We start from the raw sequence: 20,902 nt of genomic DNA, 5'->3' as shown, positions 1-20,902 counted from the left end.
TAGAGAGAGTGAGAGACAGTGTGGATGAGTATAGAGAGAGTGAGAGAAAGTGTGGATGTGTACAGAGACACAGAGAGAGTGAGTCTGGATGGGTATAGCGGGTAAGAAAGTGTGGAAGGGTATAGACAATGGGAGTGAAAGAGTGTGGATGGGTATAGAGATTGAGAGAGAGAATGATAATGGGTATATATATATATATATATATATATATATATATATATATATATATATATATATATATATATGGATAAGTATAGAGAGACAGAGAGAGTGAGTGTGGATGAGTATAAAGGGAAGGAGAGTGACTGTGGATGGGTATATAGAGAGAGTGAGAGAGAGTGTGGATGGATATAGAGAGTGAGAGAGAGTGCGTGTGGATGGGTAGAGAGAGAATGAGTAAGAGTAAGTGTTAATGGGTAGAGAGAGTGAGAGAGAGTGAGGGAGCTGGGGTGGGTAGAGTAAGTGGGTTGGTGTGTGTAGTGCTTGGTCCGCGTTGCTTTTGTGGATTGGGATGGATTTGTATTGTGAACAGATGCACAACTAAAAACAGCAGCAGAGGCAGACAGGGCTGCACTGGGACAGATTGAGGACAGAGGTACACACAGTACACACTTCATCCTATTTAAAGTGGCAGTCATTAAGTTTTTGGTGAGATGTGTAATTGAACCAAGCATGCTAAAAAGTACTTTCAAAGCATGCATTGTGGTTCGGTCTTCTTTCAGAGGACATGAATCCGGTGATTATAACAAGGAATCTGTTGCACTTCTGTTCTAATTCTGCATTTGTTTGATGATCTCCATGTTCACAGTAGCACAGTATCAGCACTATTGGCAGCACTGCAGTCGCTCAGGTTACAAGCAAAAGCTGTTATAGGCAGAAAACTAGTTCCCAGGACCTACCAGACTCTCTGCTTTAAGAATAAATGTGCAGTATGTGGCTGTGCAGGGGTGGTAGCAGAAGCACATTGATGCAATATATTGTAATATTGTGCCCTCTATGCATTTAGGAAGACTACTGACCTCAGTGTTTAAAGAGAATAATCCTAAAACCAACCTTCAGTTTAGTATATAAAGAGAACAGTACAGATGCTGTAGCTCATCTGTTGATGCATAATTAAGCAAAATAATGATTAGCGTTTTACCAGTGGTCAGTTTCAGATCACATAATTTCTTTTGGTTGGATACAGTGTACCTATCCACTGATCTGTAAAAACCTAAGTAACACCACTGTGTCTAATACACTCATACAGACAGCATGCAAAAACTAAAAGTAGCAACAAGCCACAACTCCCCCTAAATGACTCATCAACCAAAAATAATTGCATTTAGAACTAAGTGTCAGACTGCAATGTTATCATAAGGTTGAAGAATGAAGGTTACCAAGAACAATAAATGGTAAAAAAAATCCTTTACTGCCACAAACATAATGCCTGGGTTAGGGTTAGCCCTAATTTATGTCACATGCACAGCCAAACATAAAAAGCTGTGAACTGATGTCTCACAATGTCAAAATGTCAAACACCAATTTTCATTTGTTTGTTGGTTCCGTTTGGTTGAGTGAATGTACATAACTATACTGTTAAAAATATCATATTTACTAAATAGATTCCAGTACAGATTTGATCAGTTTCTGTTTTATTTTTTACTAAACAAAACTTGAGATTTTCAACTTAACTCTGGAAAAAGCTAAAAACTAACTGACCTTTAAACAGTGTTACAGTGTTACAACTATGCTATGAAATGCAACACAATTTTGTAATCACCTCACACAAGTTTTTTTTTTTTTTTAAACAAGCATGATGCATGTTTCATTCTAAGGAAAAATTCTTATTTTTCATTTGTTTGTTATATCACATCTAATCCTTTTTTTGTCATGAAGAAAATATCCATACTTACTATTTATTCATCAAGGAACACAATAAATACTTAATGTAATCTCCGGAAGTTGTTTATTTTCACTGCAGTCTTAAATGTTGCAATAAAAGAGTAAATCAAACTGATTCACACACATAGATACAGGGTTTAATTAAATGTGCAGTCTTTCTTAACGGTCTAAACACTGAATCAGAATATAGCTGGAGTGACATCAGAGATCATGAATGAAATGATGAGAAGGAGAGGATAGTACATACAGTATATATAGAGCATGTTAACAGGTATTAAACTGCAATAGCTGTGTTGTATTTACAGGATTTCAGGTGTGTTTACTCATCATCCTCGAAGTGAGTGTCTGCTTGCATGTCATCTAAAAAGAGGCAAATAAGAACTGTAAATGTTTAAAACCATAGCATAAAAAAAGGCACTCTTTGTTAAATCTACTCTTTCCAAATGTCGCTATGTGACAATTTCATGATTTCAGTTATTTCATTGCTACTAACGAAGCAAACTCCACCAATCATTGATTCAGTGTGTTTGTGGTAAAAGCTAAAAATGTGTAAATATATGTTTTTTCCAATATTTTTTTTTTATACTGCAAGTAACTTCATGTGAACTAATGACGGTTAGAGAAGTGGGCTTGGAACTACAGAGCGTTGGAGATTTTAACACTAGATTAGCAGCCATTTTTGAAACTTGTGTTCACTTTCACTGTTTCATAGAGCAGTTCACAGTTGGTGCTGAGAGTTGGCAAAAGTTGCACTGGCTCTGATTCCTATATTATACCATTCTGACAGATTAGCAAGAAAATCATAACAATCGAATTACACAAAATTCAGAAAAAGTCCCTTTAAGAAAGACAAACTGATAAAGAGTGAGACTTTGTGTGCACTTCTGTGTGAGAAAGCATGAAAAGAACAAGCACCTGTAAAATGCAAGCTTTTGTGGTGCTTCAGGGCAGATGGGGAATAACTTCCTCCCTAAAATTAAATACAGAAATGCACTTTAATTTTAATAACTTTATTTTGTACAGATGTGTACAAACACCTGCCTAAATGTTTTGTTACATTCGGGTTTAAATTGGTTGTTTACTTACTGGAGCAAAGCTGGCACTTTTCTTTACTCCTGTTTGATTTATTTTGGGGGCTGGATAAGATGGGGGGAGTGGAATGGAAAAGCTACTCAGATTAAGCTTGTCCAGGTTGCTTGTTGAGGCTGAGGTTGCATTAGAAGGGATTGGGGGCAGGGGTCCCTTTCTCTGGGCCAGAGAACCAGATGCAGATTTAAGATTGGGGAGAGTCTTCGAATAATTGGACAACTGGTTAGTTGACACAGAAAATGATTTGGATTCTGGTGTCTTTGTTGGAGTGCTTGCCTTAAAATCAGGACTGGTCGGAGTTTTGGGGGATGAGGAGCTGCAGAATAAAACAAAATTATGCAACATTGTGTAACTTAGTCAAGCAGATCAGAGATTAGAGCTAAATATCCAATCAAGCCTTTAGAGATTAAAGAAATCAGAAGTCTTAATTCACAGAATGTACACTTTGGAACTGTGCACTGTGGGTTGGATTGTGCACAGGAGAAGACTCTGCTTACCGACTGCCTTGTCCAGATTCAGCCGCACATGTGTTGAGCTTGTCTCTTAGCAGCCAGCCAGAGGTAGAATCCAGACTGTGAGTGCGCATGAACACAGGGTGTGCTACAAAACACAGTTACAAATAGATTACTGACAAATATTACCTTCATATTCAACAAAACAAATAATAGTGTTGTGTTGAGATGCTGTTCAATAGAAATGTAATGGGAAACATAAAATTACTTGATTCAATTTGATATGATGGTCTGTCAGTATAATTACAGTTTAATGTTAACGTTATTATGTTAATATGTATAGCATGTGCAGTACTACATGTATACCACCAGCTGCCTAATAATTCAGGCTGATGCTGTCAGGTTTAATACAATGTTCAAGCTATGTGGTAGTGCCCTTAGCAAGGGTTATAACCACACCGTCACACTCTAATTCTACCAGACTGGCCTCCCTTCACTCCTAACCTAGAGAAAGTTTCATTTAAAGGTATTGCTGCTAACAGACTAAAGCCTACCAGTGTTACATTCACATTGCAAGCCAATTGTGAATTATTCCGTCCCTAAAACTAAACACATGCACTTTGATGTGTTTATGTACACCATCACTGTCACAAACACTACTCAATATCGGTTGGTTTGTTCAAATTGAAAAATGACACAAGAAGTCAATAAGACTGTACTCAATCTAGGACTATATATGAAAGGGACTTACTGATGTCCACACAGCCCTGTAAAATCAGATCTATGTCATGTTAAGGCGAAAATAAATAAATAAAAACAAACTTGAGTCACTAGCGCTGACCATTACTGTCCCATAAGAAGTGTGTCAGTAGATACTGTACATGCACACTAAAAAACAGAGGTACTTTCTTGTACTCAAAGGTACACTTTTCATAATTGTACTCTCAAAGGTCTATTATTGGTCTTTACAGTGTCAGATGTACAAAGCCTTTACTAACAGCAGGAAAGACAGATTTGTACCATTTAATCAGATAGAAGATTTTGAATTTTATATCACTGTACTAATAAACAATATGTATTTTAATTATACATTTTTCAATCGAAATCCAGACAATTTTGGATCAGTTCTTAACACATATTCAGTTGATGATAAAGTTTAGAATCTTTAGAAGCTTTACTGGTACAAAACACATAGGTACAAAAAAGACTTTCACTGAAGGGTACCCTATTGTACCTAAATATAAGGTAAAGACCCAGCGACAAGCTTTGTATTCTTTTAAATTCAAATCTGTACTTATTTTATGTGTCATTATTTAATGCATTATATATTTGTGATTGCATGGTGACACTGTTATAAGAAAATTAGCATAATGTGGGTTAAACATTTAAAACATTAAAAGTTTTATTTTTACCGACTGCTACTACATATGACTGATGCTGCAGACCTTTAGTATTCTTGATGCAGTTTTGTACAGCACTGTAGAAAAGGCCAGCTTCCTCTTCATCAGTAAAGTTCAGTCCAGTCTGGCATTCCTGTAGTGAAAGACAAACAGCTTGCTTAGGCCCACTAAGATAGCATATAAGTGTATTTTCTGTTGTGTTTATTGAAGGTACATAAAGAATTGTATTGAGGTAGGTCGGCATGGAAAATTACCATACTACAGATGCAGCAGGTATTAATTATGAGACATAAATAAATATATCTTTATCATACAGATCCATGGTTATACTTAAGAAGATGGAATGGGATAAAGTGCAGTGAGACTAACATCTCCAGGGAAAGTGTGGAAAAAGGGGCAAGGTGCTGAATACTGGAACGGAGTGTAGAGCTCTTGCTCCCAAAGCAGCTTCGCTTTCTGCTTAGAGAAACACAGAAATATTACTCAGTATAACATGTACTGAATAATTATCTATAATTTATATAAAAAAAAACAGTTAAATGTCAACAAATCAGTGATGTAACATATTAAACTACATAGCGTAAAGTATGTGGACACCTATATAAGCTTTTCGGATTCTGTTCTAAATCCTTAGATGTTATGTGGAATTGGCCCACAAAAAAGGCTTCGCTCACGATTAACATTACAGTTTATCCCAAAGCTGTATAGTAGTGTTAAGGGGAGCCTGTGGGTGTGGTAGAGGCACCTGAATTAATAATTAAGAGATGGGTCCACAAACTTTTGGCTATAAAGTTTAAAATGATTGTATTTCGTAGCCACATATGGTCACATTACACATAATCAGTCTGATATGCTGATATGCATAATCAGTCTGAAGAGGACTAGTTTGTGTTCTTGCTTGTGTGTGTGTGTGTGTGTGTGTGTGTGTGTGTATAACCTTGACACAGAAGACTCGTATAAAGGATGAATGTAATTTTCTGTCCTGCACCAAACACACAACTCCACAACTGTGATATTTCCATTCTGACTTTTGACCTTTACAAGCCGCAGTCGCCATAAACAGCTGCACCACTGAACAAGCAGACACCTGAAACACACACACACACACACACACATGAAAATGGCCTATTGTGTTTGATAGTAAAATCAGTTATGAGGAAAAATGCCCTTCACAGCATCAAAAATTATCATAAACAAATCAGTCTCTACATAAACACAGTCTCAGATTAAATCAACTGCGGACTTCTTTAGATGTCTTTCTACTAAAGAAAATGTATGTTTGCAGTATGTTACTGGTTACTTTTTCTCAACAAAAAAATACTGTAATATTTGTGTCTACTCTTTTTAATTGGGGTGTCTTTATCTGTTAGAACAAATCTTTTTAGGACTGTGAAAATCTAAAGATATTTTAGATCAAAACATAATTTAAAAGGGAATAAAATTCGAGCACCACTGTACTTACTACTAAACAATATTTTTATTATTTTATCTAATAAGCCAAAGATTCTTAGGTAAAAACAACAAATAGTAATATAGATGTTAATGTAAAATTACAAAAAATAAAGAGTAAAATGTAGTTGAACTTGAGAGCCGCGTGATGAAAGTTTACAAGAAGGTAACAAAATAGAAGCTGAAGAAAAGAGAGACAGAATAGAGTGAAATTCAGTGCACTCACACTGCAGTCCTGGCCCAGCATATTGAAGAGGAGACCATTCTCTCGAGTAGACAAAAGTGAGCTAAAAATCCGTGACATCTTACTGCACTCCTATAATAACCGCTCTTTCTCTATATTACATTCACATTTGAGCCCAGGTCTAACCTCAGATTATATAAATACAGTAAACCCACCCACCAACACACACACACAGTGTTGTGCTTACAAATGCAAATCATTGAGCACCATGTCCAGCAAAGTTCACATAGGCATGCAAAACGAACAGTACATGATTATAAGGAATCATAAGGTTTTATAAGACCTTGTGCTTTATTTTTGTAAGAACACATCTGTATAAAAAACAGTGTTCGGTTTCATCTGTATCAAAATTCAGCTGTTGTACCTGTTAAATTCTGTCCATGATACAGTAGTTTAGGATTGTTCTTTGTGTATTGTGCACTGTAACACCACCATCTAGTGGTTATCCAGTGGAACCTCTACAACTCCAAATAAGCAAGGGCAAGTTGCATTAGCAAACATTTTAATAATTTGTTGTTCCTGGTGACTTTTATCCTTCTTCTGAATAGCATTTTAATCAAATTCTATAATAATAGGTATAAACTAGTGATAATCTGGTCAGTTGTGCTCCTGGAGAACTACCTAATAGATTTGGGCCCAAAACTAACAAAATACGGCCAGTCCAGATCATTTAGGTTTTTAGTACACTCTAAATATTATAGTTGGGTGGGTTTTGACATTAACTGAAACAATGATTCTGGTAAGTAGTAGAGTAGTAAAGACTCTACAAAATGTAGGACTTGTTTTTGGTGATATCTCCAGAGGTAAAGTATCCTGCTTGATTGACTGGCCAGTGTCCAGGGCATGAAGGGGGGGTGTGTTCAATAAGTTGAAACAGGACATTCTCAGGGCGGTTAGACTTCACAGGAAGACATAACCGCACATGGCTATCGTGGCTTGGCCAGAATGCATTGGGGTCTGCCCACCGGCTTAAAGGTTGTCTCCTGCTCCTAGAACACACACACACCAAAGCAGGGTGAGGCTTGATGTTCTAATCACACTCTTACATACAGTGTAGTCTATAGAAAACTTGGAAGTAACTGGTGTTTCAGATTTGTACTCACTAAATTTAAAATGAAAAAACAAAACTGAACAATTACATCATTTTGTGAACTTTTGGTGAAGTTGATTTCTTCTCATCAATCCCTTCTTTTTTCCCATCTTGTTGAGCGTTGTGGCATCCTCTAGCATGCCCCCTACATCCCAGAAGAGAGCTTGAACCCATCTGTTTTAACATGCTGTACATGTTTATGTCTCCAGGATGCAGATAACCTTATCGTGAAAGAGAAATGCTAAGGTTAAGGGATCAATGTTCCTACATACATATACAGGTGCTGGTCAACGAATTAGAATAATTTGAAATAGTGCAATCATGAAATTCTTTGAATGCATTTTTTGTGCAGAAAGCAAATCAGGTGTTCACCGCACCTGTCCTACTCGTTAGACTAATCACAGAACTCGTTACCTGGAAAAAAATTTGCTCAGCTGAGCTTTCCAAAAGGCCCATTTAGGCCATTTAACTGTGACACTGTTGTTTTATTGAATTAGAATAATGGAGAAACCGTTTCATTGAATTAGAATAAATGCTCGAATTTTTGTTTTCTGTGAAGAGTGTTCACTGTGCAGTATAAAGTCAGGGTTGAGTAGAATTTCTAAGTTGTAAAATCAATCATGGGTAAGCAGCGCGACCTCTCAACCGGAATAGTGGCTCAAATTCAAGCCCTTCGCCAACAAGGCTTGACCCAAATTGCTGAGCAGCTCGGCATCAGCCAGTCTTCCGTCTGCAAAGCTCTCAAGAAAAACTGCAGCAAGCGCACCAACTGTTCCGGCGTCCAAAAAACTTCTGCTCGCAACAACAAGCAGCTGAGAAAGATCGCAGTCAGCAACCGGTTCAAGTCCACTTCCGAGCTCACCGACTTGTGGAACAAGCAGACCGGCGCTGACGTCTCCAGATCAACCACTTACCGTCGTCTGCGCGAACTCGGCTTCAAATCTCGCGTTCCAGCAGTAAAACCGATGCTGAACAAGAAACAAATGGAGAAACGGCTGAAGTGGGCCAAAGAACACGGCGAGTGGACTGCTGAAGACTGGCAGAAAGTGGTCTTCAGTGACGAATCACGCTTCTGCATCTCCTTCGGTGACCAAGGTCCTCGTGTCTGGCGTCGTGGTGGCGAAACCTACAACCACGAGTGCGTGAAAAGATCCGTCAAGTTTCCCCAGAGCGTTATGGTCTGGGGATGCATGTCCGCTCGAGGTGTAGTTAAACTCTGCTTCCTCAAGAAGACTGTCAATGCTGCCGTATATCAAGATGTTCTGGAAACGTTCCTGATTCCGACTGTTGAGGAACAGTTCGGCGAAGAAGACTTCATATTTCAACAGGATCTTGCACCGGCTCATGCGGCAAAGTCGACCAAAGATTGGTTCACTAAAAAACAGCTTGAAGTTTTGGCATGGCCGGCCAACTCGCCTGACCTCAATGTCATTGAAAACCTTTGGGCCATCGTCAAGCGGAAAATTCGCGACAGAAAGCCTACTACGCTGGACCAACTGAAGCAGAACATCGCCACTGCCTGGGAAGCTGTGAGTGCGGAAACTTGCAACAAGCTGGTCAAATCGATGCCGCGGAGACTTCAGGCAGTCATACAAGCCAAGGGGGCAGCCACAAAATACTGAGAAAGTGATGATTGTAATTATAATAAAAATTATTCTAATTCAATGAAACAGTTTCTCCATTATTCTAATTCAATAAAACAACAGTGTCATAGTTAAATGGCCTAAATTGGCCTTTTGGAAAGCTCAGCTGAGCAATTTTTTTTTTTCCAGGTAACGAGTTCTGTGATTAGTCTAACGAGTAGGACAGGTGCGGTGAACACCTGATTTGCTTTCTGCACAAAAATGCATTCAAAGAATTTCATGATTGCACTATTTCAAATTATTCTAATTCGTTGACCAGCACCTGTATATGATGTGTTCCATATGTCCAAAAGTATCCAGACACTCCATTTTTCCTAATGTTGATTACCCAAACCACCTTCTAAGCTGTCTGAAGTTTGCTTTATAAGTTTTAGAGCACTGAAATTGTGAGCAAAATTATGTCCATTTTCAATTAATGAAAAGTTGCATAAGTAATTCATATATTGGTTGAAATATTAAGCAACACAACATAGTTTTAGGTGAATGTGATGATTCTCTCAAAACCATTGTAACACAGTGATTTAGGCAGGTAGCTGTCTCTGTACCTCTCTTTAGTGTGGGTTGGCTAATTGGCAGATTGTGCTGTTGGCACTGCTCCAAAGACTGAAGATATTCTCCTAGACTCTGTTTTCTGAAGTTCTCCACCGCCCTGCCTGTAGGACCTGTCAGAGTGGATGGGTGTAGGTGTGTCTCACTAATCATATTGTCTGTTTGCTGGCTGGCCTCTTCACTTTGCATACCTCTCTGCAGAAGACAGACATCAGAACATCAGACATCAGAATCATCAGCAAAGTTGAGCATGTAGCATCCTAAACTACAGTGTGAGTATATGATCCATTATTTATTATTTTAACAATAATGGAATGTTTAGTTCAAAACAATACTGATATCAATAGCACAGTAAATTTTATACAGTTTTATTTGATGTTCTATTTTTTATTTCACATAATATTTTTCATGTTGTCTTCATATTTAGCTAAGGTAGAAATGTGGGATGTTTTTTCGAATCAGAACAAAGTTATTATGAACAATTCAAAATGTTTTCATTGAATGCCAATTTTAAATAAAAAGTGAAATAAAAATGTAAATAAAAAGTGAAAATATAAAGTGATTCTTGTGTAATTTAAAGTCGTGTAAATATGTATTATAAAAAAGTAATTTAAAATCTTTAAAGTCACTTTTGTGGACCAAGTAATGAGTATTCTGATAATAATCACTTACAATATTGGGTAGGTTTTAATGTTTTGGGTTATTAATAAATGGTAGTGTGTGTGTGTACCCTGGTCCTGTCAGGGAGCAGCTGAGCTGGAGCTTGTGTGACTCTGGATGTCTTCTGGCGGTCCAGGACCAGGTATTCCAGGTCGGTGAGGGTGGGCTTTCTGTGCAGCCACCCGTCCAGGTCGCCCAGGTGATCCAGGCTCCAGCGCAGCGCCCTCCTCTGTTTGATCCAGTCCCCCAGCTCCGCGCCCCCCGGCCCGGTGTAGCTCTGCAGCTCCAGCCCGCGGCCTGATTCACACCTCTCACCTGGACCTGGAGGGGCTTTACCCCGCGCGCGGTGCACCACCTCCACCGGCATGGGTCTGTCCGGGAAGAAAAGCGTTCCTCTGGAATCAGACTCGCGGTAAAGCGCTGGAGAAACTTTATTATATCAGACTCTGCCCCGAGACTCGGGCACGCGCCGAAGCTGTAGCTTGTGCTTGTAACCATAACAACCAGGGCACGAGCTCATCTACAATAGCCGGTGATTTAATGGGTTATACTACCTTGTCAAACCGTGCTACACTAGTTTATATTTAAAGGGAAAAAACACCATATTAAAATATCCCATCAGAGGTCTGGATGGGCTATTTAGCCTAAATCACTGAATCAAGGTAATTTTAAGCTTACATTTGGTGTGTTTTGCAGTCTCATGCGTTTATTACGGCGTATAACTGTTATTTGATGTTATTAACTGCCATTTACACATTTACAATTACAGTTACCATAACACTCAAATAGCTAATAACTGTGAACTGGTTAATACACCCAAATGAAAAATAACTTTAAAAAATGTGGATCAGCGCATGCGCAGTGCGGGTAAGAAGCACCAATCAATGGGTAGAATAACTCACGCCATACCTTGGGGTAAACAATCCGCTCAGTTCGAATGGAAGTGAATGGGGAAACTGCGGTTCATCGTGTCTTTAAACAGCTTTAAAATAAAATATCGACAGCAGCCTCTCTCTGCACCCTTCCGCCTGAGGAAAGAGAAAGATATACACTAAAAATAGGTATGACTGAACCTCGTCGGTGTTCGTTTTATATCCCAATTTGAGGAAAAATTAGTAACCACAGAGTGGCCAACAATCACTTAGGCCCAATCCCATTTCTATTTTGCACCCTTGTTTTAGAATGTAACCTTTCCGCTTGGAACAGAGTTAACTATATGTCTTCATAAAGGGGGCAGGTGGTTTAGCAATCAATTATTATTGTCCATTACTAAATTCCTCTGTGATGGGGAGCTGAAATTAGCTTTTATTAACTCTTATTGTATTTTATTTTTACGTTCCACCTTCAATGATACAACCACCATTTTAGGTAGCATTGAAACTACACATTAAACTACATTAATATAGTGGTTACAGTTAACCAATACAGTTTTTGTTTAAAAACTGTACAGCTATTTTTTGTTTAGCTATTTTTAAACATGTCCACCCTCTCATCTTCGGATTAGTGCCCCTTAAGAAAGTGACCTTTGACATCAATGATGTCACAACGTTCACTCTATTTGATTTTTGAAGGAACTGAGGACACATGCTGTCAGATTGTCTCCGTATTTTAGCTGAGCTTAAGCTGTCCACCTTGTTGTGGTAAAATAATTGTATCTTATAAATTCTTATAAATATGATAATTAGTCAAAAGAATTAAACCTCTTAAGTCTTTAGATTATGAGGGCCAAAAGTACACAGTATTTTGAGTTTGATCATTTAACCACCGCAAAGTAAGTTTCGGCTCCAATAATATAGATGGATAAATAAAGAAGCAACAACCAGTGTATGGTGAAGTTACTAGTCCACATTTATTTGATCTTCAAAGATGAACACATGGGTGAATTATTCATGGGTTTTGCATGTTGTATGTGGTATGGATCCTCTCAGAACCTGCTGATGTGACTGGTTTTTACTGCCATACTTGATTTCTTGCATACGGTGGTATACGTTCTGAGATTTTTTTGACTTGTCATAACTTGTACTGTACCTTCTTCTTTCAGTTAAAATCATTATTTTACAGAAGTGTGGTGATGTGAGAGGGGTGTAGTTCAGTGCAGTGCTCTGTATAGTATACGTTCATCCTGTACGTGGTAAGGCAGTGTAACTCGCAGCTGCGTCTGATCCTCCATGGTGAGCTGAATGGTCTCATGGGCATTTGAGTTTCCTGACCAGCACCTTCGAGCCACCTGCAGAGATAAGCACCAGTATACAGAATGTGACAAGAATTAAATTGAGTTATGTATGTCTTACATGCTGGCTAATAAGTTTATTTTGTCAATCAACCCTTACCCCATTAGACACATCCCAGTTCAACATTGTTCTGGCTCTTTTTCCAGCATCCTCAGAGCCATCCAGAACCAATCCAAAGCCTCCATTCATCACCTCTCCCCTGAATTGCAAATAACCACAGCAGAGTTATCAATCAACCCCCTACATTATGGGATTAAGCCCAGTGCTAGACTACATATCTCACTGAGTGGAGAATCTCCATTTACACCTCTGTATAGGCTAGGCCTAATCGCTGTCTGGGAAACTGCCCGTGTTATATTTGCATTAAATGCAGACATAGACATGTGTGTCCTAAAACAATGGAATGCTGTGCAGCAGCTACCTTGCTTAGTGGCAAACATTGTAGTGTCAAACAAGTGTATAACAAGTGTCTGGAGTGAGGAAGGTCTAACCAGTATCTTGGAATGAATTAATTGGAGACTGATGATTGTGATTCAGATCTAATCATCCAACATCAGTTCCTGACCTTATTATTGTTCTTGTGTTAGAATGTTATCAAATCCTCACAGCAATGTTTTAACATTTAGTGCATAGATTTTTCAGAAGAATAGAGGCTTTAACTCTAGAAAAATATTCTTCATTTCAAAATCAATTTTAAGGATCAGTCTACAAACAAACTTCTGGATATATGGTGTATCTCCAAGCAACAATACTTAATAAAGATTACAGGCTTAATGTCTTTTACCATCCAACACCACCACCATTATGTAAAGCAACCCATGTGGCACCACGGAATGAATCACCAATTACATTCTGTACAGCCATATCTAAACACACAGAGAGAAAAAGATTTAGAGCAGATTTAAATCATTTTAAAATGTACATTCAACTGATATCTTATGTGTGAAGGTGTTTTATTTTGGGTACCTGCACAGAAGGCTGACCCATCGTAAATGTTGGATGTCTCTCTAAAGGGGCTGTCTGTGCCACTGACATCATGATGATCTCTGCTTATTACTACAGGCGCCTAGAGAGAGATTCAGAAAGAGAACTCATATATAATAACAATATTAGCATGCATTAAGCTGTATGATACAGAGGCTATAGTAAAATATACTTTATAAATCAATTGAGTGTATATGTGTGTGTTGAGCTTTACTTTAACTCTCCCATCCGAAACGGCTTTGTTTATGGCCAAGGCAATGGATACTCTTCCCTTCTGGTCTGAGTAGAGAATACGGGCCTGAGAGCCCACCACCTACACAAACAAACACTCAATTATAGTCTTCCACAGAGGGTCTTCGCAAGTATTAAGATTCGTAAGTATCCATAAGTAACTGTTAATAACTGGGATTTAATATTAGTTGATATAAAGATGTAAACACTCCCAAAATTAACAAATTCATAAAGTGTCATAAGCAAAACTGCACTAAATGTTCAGCTATATTATCCACTACTGGTGAAATCATTCTTTGTTTAAATAAGAGTGTACAGTTCTCTGGACAGTAAGTGGCATGCTGTACCATGTTGTGTTTCCCAGCCTCACGGATCCAGCAGATGTTGTCATTGTACTGCTGCCTCACTAGCTCCGTTACTGAGGCACTGATCTCTTCAAGCACAGCAGTGGCAATGCCATCAGTTGTTGCTAAATCAGCAGGGTCTCCTGAGGTACAAACCCAGCGGAAAGGCCCAAAACCCAGAGAGAAGATATCACTGCACATACACAGGGGAAAAAATCTAAATCAGTGATACTGTGAGAATTAGTGGGATGTGTATGTGTGTGTACTGTGTATGCACTGTGTATGTATTGTGTAATGTAATGTAATGATAGCATTCACAATTCAGAAATATTGTGGGGAAATTGATAGCTACACAATTGTCCTACAATACATACATGCTGTAACAGCCTTAATAGCTATATCTCTCTTTTTAAAAGGCAATTAATAGGGTCTTTTGCCTGAGAGTTTGCATTTAAGTATATGAATGTTAGTAATTATGTTAAGATTAATTATAAATACATGTGTTTATAAAAAATTAAGGTTTGTGAGTTAGTGACTAACCCCATTATGTGTTGGACATATGAGGGATATTTAAACTCCGTAGCTCCAGCTCCACTCTTTTCCACTTCAGCTCCTAGAAGACATAGCAGCATATTGTTAAACCAAATATGTGTTTTGTGAGTTGTGATCTATTTCTAGTATAAAATTATAATTTAGTCATTCAGTGTCATTTAGTACAGAATAATTTTACAGTACTTTTATTCAGACATGCTTTTAACAAAGTGTGGTAAAAAATACTGTAGTGAAAATCCCTGAAAAGACCCCTTTTTATGGGTGGTAAAGAGAAACAGGTCAAAAGCACTAAAAAAAAGGACATATGTTCTCATCCCCCCTTCACATTTTGTTTTGTTACCTTTATCCACTGAGGGTTACACTGTGACTGCAAAGTATCAGTCATATCAGTCTCATTACCATATTTCCCCTTACACAGGTGTAGCCACATTCACGGCAGAACTATGTACATTGTTCCTGAGCTGTATTTAAACAGGTAGCTCCTCCCCTAGATTAGACCATACTTCTTACAGGTAAAAACAAAATATATCAGAAATATCTGAACAGTACACAGATCAGTAAATATGGCAGTATGTTATGACAATAAACAATATAAACAATAATCATAGGCACACAATTATCATCACGTTTCAACATTTACAGTGTACATGATTTAACACCTATGTTCTTTTACAGGTTACATCTTCCCTCCTCTTCTGCAGAGAATGGACTCAAGAGTTTCCACCTTGTACACTTTAAGGATTGTAAAGTTAAGTATGAGCAGAGCTAGCCTATGACAGACAGAAATTTACACTATAGTCCATGCTGGTAATGTGTCAGGGGTAACTTAAATCATCACATTATAATGTATGTGTTCAGTAGTTACACAAGTTTTTAGCACATAGCATAATTGGCTGAGGCACTCCCCTTAACACTCAATTGTACATGGTGTCCATCTTCTTGTTTACACACAAACAGAGTACATACTTGGCCTAAAAAGATCAGAAGCTTAGCTCTGTGGTAATACTTGCCTGCTCGCTTAGCCTCAAGAAGAAAGGCATTGCCATAATCCCAGAAGTACATTCCTTCCTCAGAAAGCTTATTAATGGCTGCTACATGCCTGCAGAGGCTGAAGAAAGAGGGACAGTTGGGTTTACAATCATTCTCTCAAAATTTACTGCAGGAGGCAGTAGACACTGTACTGTATTTGTCTGCATTTGTTTCTATTACAATAATTCCACAGTGTGTAAGTACCTTTCATGTACAGTGGTTTTGAAGAGCTGTGGGTCAGTGTTCATGAGGTGATTGGCTTGTTTAAAGCTGAGCTGAACTGGGTAATATCCACCACTAAACGGGTTGTGCAGAGATGTTTGATCAGAACCCAAATCCACCAGTAACTCACCCGTCCGCTCATACTCCTGCCACAGACGCTCCCTGAAAAACAGCACAACACACACACACACACACTGAACTTGCAATAATGTCATATTACTGTTCAAAACTTATGAACATTTTAAATTTTATTTAAATAAATTTTTTTCTTAATTTTGATGTTGTCCGTCAGAATAACAGCATCACATTAACACATACCACAAGTCCACAATGTTGCCATGATAACCTAAACTCAGTGCCATTTGTGATCTCCTGGCCTCCCTGTAAGAGAAGAAAACATTGTCAAGTTATCTGATATTCCTTTAGCAGCACTAGTCCAAAGAAAAACAGTGACTATTGCGATGAGGCTTTTTCTTGTAATACCCATTTTCTCCCCAATTTAAAAGGGAAATTAAATTCCTACAGTTTTCACCTACAGCTACATAATACTATTATAAAACAGTTACTATTATTGCTACATATTACATATTATTTTTTTATATTTGTATCTGCTGTGTCTGTGAGCTGCACTGCTGTAGTAAAAGTTGTACGAAGTTTTTGTGAATACCGGTACTATAAAGCCTTTCAGTGTTGGTAGTTTTGGTTCCTTTGAAATTGGGATTGACAAAGTGTGCGGTACCTGATGCGCTTCATGCAGTGGTCAAGGTCCTTAGTGACCTCCATTAGCCAGCCTTGCTCATGTCTCTTCTTCAAAGGAACCTCATCAACCTTCAGGAAGAACACAGCTGTAATTATGCACTTACCATCTTATTCAGTACAGCTTCTAAAGCCAGTAAAGTACTTGCATATCCTTTGTACTTTCTTTCAACATTAGATAATGGTTTATGAAGAGGAAGGTTACTCATTGTTGGCATTGTCCTGGGCTATGATTGTCTTAACGGGCAAAGAATTTCACACCCAGTCCCAAGCTAGAAAAGCATTTCTCTGTAATGACGATGATGATGATGATGATGATAATGATAATGGCTGACCTCTGCAATAACTCCCACACAGCCAGCAATGACCGCAGCTTTGGCCTGTGCTCCACTCATGCCTCCTAATCCAGATGTCACAAACACACGACCTCTCAGATCACTTGTGCCAAGGTACCGCCGGCCTGCGTTCAGCACAGTTAGCTACAAAACATAAAGGAGAGAGAGAGAGAGATTTATAAAAGTAGTTTTTTGCTTTTTGTACTAGTTAGAGCTAGCAATTGATATTTAAAGGAAAATTAAAATGGTCAGTTGGGTTTATTTTATACCATGGTTCCATGAACAATCCCCTGAGGGCCAATATAACAGTAACTTCCAGCAGTCATCTGCCCATACCTGACCACACATGCACAGATAAACACACAGAAACGGAAATTAAAACTGATGTACACAACAATAAACTGTCAGTAACCTAATACCAAAAACTTTAGCTCTTGTAAAAGCTGATCAACAGGGTTATTTGAGAGCTGCTATAAATCATTTGTAAAAAAAATAAATGTCTGAGGAATCTTTAACTTGACTTAACTTGACTTGACCTTTTATTTTTTCAAGAAAATAAAAGTGGTTCTTTCATCATGTTATCACTCAAAGAATACTCTGAAGCACCATTATGTATTGTGGTATAGTGTAGTGTAGTAATAAATGACTCTCACATGGTGATTCCTAGAGCAAACATCTTCTCGTAGCTCTCCCTGGAGGAATAGTTTGGAATGACCTGGCAGAAACATAGGGATTAAATGTAAAACACACCACTGTGTAAACGAATGGAATAATATATGATATAATGATACAATTGTATATGATATATGAAGTTGTCAGAATTGTGTGTGTGTGTGTGTGTCTGTTACCATGCCGTTGGTGATGACACAGCGCGGGGAGGAGGGCAGGCTGGGGAACAGGCCTAGAGGATGACCACTGTACATCACCAGAGTCTGCTCTTCACTCATGGTACTCAGATAATGAAACACCAGCCAGAACTACAACACACACACACACACACACTCAGAGTACTGTTTACAAAAACATACAAGATGTACATAATTTTTTATGAATTCAAAAAAATTTTAAGAATTTAAGATCACAACATGTGCTGCATACAGATCCAGCAGTGAGAGAGTAAGCTGACAGGAAAAGCAGATAAACGACAGGTTTAATTTAAGTCTACTCTTATAAATGAAATGTCTGTTTTCTAGCTGTACATGTTAGTTGCTAAGATAACATTAGCTGTGCTAACTTGGCTACATATGACTTAACATATAACTGCTAGCTAGCTAAATGTGTGCCTAGAATGTCACATAATACTTAATAAAATGTAGGATTAAAATTGCACTGCTGTGGTACATTTATGATAAGAATGGAAATTAGAATGGTTATTAGAATAATACTGCTGAAGTAAGTTCATGATTAGAGTATCACTGCTGAAGTAAATGTATTATGCTTTGTCCATTTATACAATACATATAAATAAATAAATAAAACATATTTTTGTTATTGCTTGTAAAACAAGACAACATTTATGCTATGCAATTTAATGGCAATTTTAAAAAGTCTCAAATTCAATGAAAACCTGCAAAAAAAACACGCTCAGTATTTGGTGTTCATCTTTTGCCCAAATGTTTCATTGTTCAGTTGTGGCCAAAACGTTTAATTACAGTGCACCTCTAGGTATAAAATATACACAATATATTACACATACCTGGGCCCAGTTACTGAAAACCTGTCCATTTCCGCCATAGGTGACAAGCTCCTGTGGAAACTGAGAAAGGAACAGAGATGTAAATGAGTGAGGTAACTGTTCATGTGTCATCATTTTATACACTGAGACCAGCTGCAGGGATTAACTAAAAAAATAGCATGAAGGTTAATGTAATGTGATTTATTATACCTGAGCTACAGCTGGATCCAGATTATTCATGATCATGTGCATGATGGCTGCAGCATGTCTTATTTTACAGGGGTACTGATCAATGGGATAAGCCCTGCAACACACACATAAAGGACAGGGTACATTGTGAAGCCCTATAAAGCACATCCCTTGCTAACATGTGCTTAATTGCACATACACAACTAGACAATTAGATATGCAGTGGTAGGTTTTTATATGTACATGTAAGCACTTAATAATATGTTATAAAAACGTGACATTGATTAGTCTATAAATATATACCTCATGCGCACAGTAGGACAGAAGCGATACATGTAGATGTGTCCATACTGCCTGAGCTCCTGAGCAAACTCTGGAGCCAGAGTGGAGTGAAGATCAGGAGGAAAATATCTCAGAGCATTCTTCAGGGCCAGCTGATGGAGAGATCACACGATGGGGGTTAGATTCTAATTAACTCTGTTTGTTCTCTGCAATCACGCTCTCTCTCCCTGTGAATCTCTATCTCTGTCTCTCTTCCATGCGCACAGAACTTCTTGTTCCATTTGGTTACATCGTCTCTAATCTTCTCTAATTATTGACAGGGCAGCAAACAGAGTGGAAGGGCTTCAGAGGATTCTGTATGCTTTTAAGCCGGCCCTGCAACACCTAACCTTTGGACCCCAAGCTCAACAACAAATTAAATGTATTGGATGGATGAATCTAAATAGATTAGAGTAAATAAAATAATCTAAAATGTCTCCAGTAATACTGGTACTTTAGTAATAAGGTACCAATCAAAATTAAGTTTAATTTTATTAGATTAATAGAGAATAAAAATTCAGAGACTGTAATTCCTATTTATAGTATGCTACAGTACACACATAGCTTATATAAATCTTTATAGTACACTTTTGGTATTATGTCAGTGTTTGGTAACTAGGCAAAGAACCATTTAAAAATTCAGGTGATTCTATATTTGTCAGCACATGTGTACATGCATTTAATGTATAAAAAACAATGAACACAAATGCATGTTTAATGTTTTCATTTGCAGATAAAACATCATGTAAAAGCACAATTAATACTTTATTAAATACTATCAGTAAATCACTTAAAAAAAAATTACTTGCTGAGGGATTGACTCACCCGTTCCTCCTCCGCAGTGAGGTTTGGGGTGCGGACAGGTGCGTGAGGCATGCTAGGGTCTCTGCCGTTGTTTGGTGGAAGAGGGTTTAGAGGTAACCCCCCACAAAGCTTCTTCAGAGTCTCCATCACATCAACTAGTAAAGTTGAGAAGATTTATAGGAATGGCTCTGCCGAGACTGAAAGTGGATGCAAGGCTGATGAAGTGAATATTGTGTTCTATCTTGTGTCCTGACTCAATAGTCCTCTCATAGACAGAAAGGGCTTCCCAAAGCCCCTGTCCCACTGACCCTGTCATCCCCACCCCTTCACCCCATAGGCCAGCTCTGCCTATTCCCCCCCAGGCCCATCCACTCAGAAGCTCAGGCTTTTTCACTCAGGTAATCATTGATTACATCAAGCATGATGTGGCAAGTGCCCAGAATCACAGTCCTGTCGTTAAACAGTAAGAATCTTTAACCAGTTAGACAGTGACACACAAACAAGCCATGTACGTTCACATAAACATAACTGGTCATCTGTACAGTCCACAGAATTCTGTTCTGAAGCTACTAAAAGTAATGTTTTGTACACTGCCTGGCCAAAAAAAAGGTCACACACTCCAATATTTTGTTGGAGCGCCTTTAGCTTTGATTGCTGCATGCATTCGCTGCAAGCTTCTGCAACATCACAATATTTATTTCAGTCCAGTGTTGCATTAATTTTTCATCAAGATCTTGCAGCATTGATGATGGTAGAGTATGGCCGCTGC

At 38.2% G+C, this 20,902-nt stretch overlaps 2 protein-coding genes across 3 annotated transcripts; both read right to left on the bottom strand.

Moving 5' to 3' along the window:
• Window positions 1-1,999: 1,999 nt before the first annotated feature.
• Window positions 2,000-12,184, bottom strand: si:dkey-197j19.6 (EF-hand calcium-binding domain-containing protein 12). Of its 2 annotated transcripts, XM_022675762.2 has the most exons (11): window positions 10,531-10,940; window positions 9,797-9,995; window positions 7,658-7,829; window positions 6,501-7,507; window positions 5,763-5,912; window positions 5,195-5,281; window positions 4,871-4,958; window positions 3,471-3,573; window positions 2,971-3,289; window positions 2,800-2,854; window positions 2,000-2,244 (listed from the first exon to the last, which is right to left on the bottom strand). In XM_022675762.2, the coding sequence occupies exons 4-11, from the start codon at window positions 6,576-6,578 to the stop codon at window positions 2,204-2,206; spliced, it is 921 nt and encodes a 306-aa protein (XP_022531483.2). In that variant the 5' UTR covers window positions 6,579-7,507; window positions 7,658-7,829; window positions 9,797-9,995; window positions 10,531-10,940; the 3' UTR covers window positions 2,000-2,203. The 2 variants fall into 2 exon arrangements, with proteins under 2 accessions (XP_022531483.2, XP_022531481.2); XM_022675760.2 differs by lacking the exons at window positions 2,000-2,244; window positions 2,800-2,854; window positions 2,971-3,289; ... (2 more) ...; window positions 5,195-5,281; window positions 5,763-5,912 and adding an exon at window positions 11,370-12,184 and having other exon boundaries at window positions 6,791-7,507; window positions 10,531-10,831.
• Window positions 12,185-12,285: 101 nt separating this feature from the next.
• Window positions 12,286-20,404, bottom strand: uroc1 (urocanate hydratase 1). Its single transcript, XM_007254256.4, has 19 exons — window positions 20,155-20,404; window positions 19,312-19,442; window positions 19,030-19,123; window positions 18,841-18,900; window positions 17,993-18,121; window positions 17,798-17,859; window positions 17,414-17,480; window positions 17,145-17,288; window positions 16,793-16,881; window positions 16,372-16,434; window positions 16,036-16,215; window positions 15,813-15,910; window positions 14,791-14,863; window positions 14,254-14,443; window positions 13,890-13,988; window positions 13,658-13,757; window positions 13,476-13,557; window positions 12,791-12,890; window positions 12,286-12,687 (listed from the first exon to the last, which is right to left on the bottom strand). Exons 1-19 carry the CDS (start codon window positions 20,278-20,280, stop codon window positions 12,550-12,552), a joined length of 2,025 nt encoding a protein of 674 aa, XP_007254318.1. The 5' UTR covers window positions 20,281-20,404; the 3' UTR covers window positions 12,286-12,549.
• Between the last annotated feature and the right edge of the window lie 498 nt (window positions 20,405-20,902).

The sequence above is a fragment of the Astyanax mexicanus genome, chromosome 5 (genome assembly GCF_023375975.1).
Source record: "Astyanax mexicanus isolate ESR-SI-001 chromosome 5, AstMex3_surface, whole genome shotgun sequence".
Taxonomy (NCBI): Eukaryota; Metazoa; Chordata; class Actinopteri; order Characiformes; family Acestrorhamphidae; genus Astyanax; species Astyanax mexicanus.
Note: the sequence above shows the minus strand (reverse complement) of the source record. Positions and strands in the feature narration are given on the sequence as shown.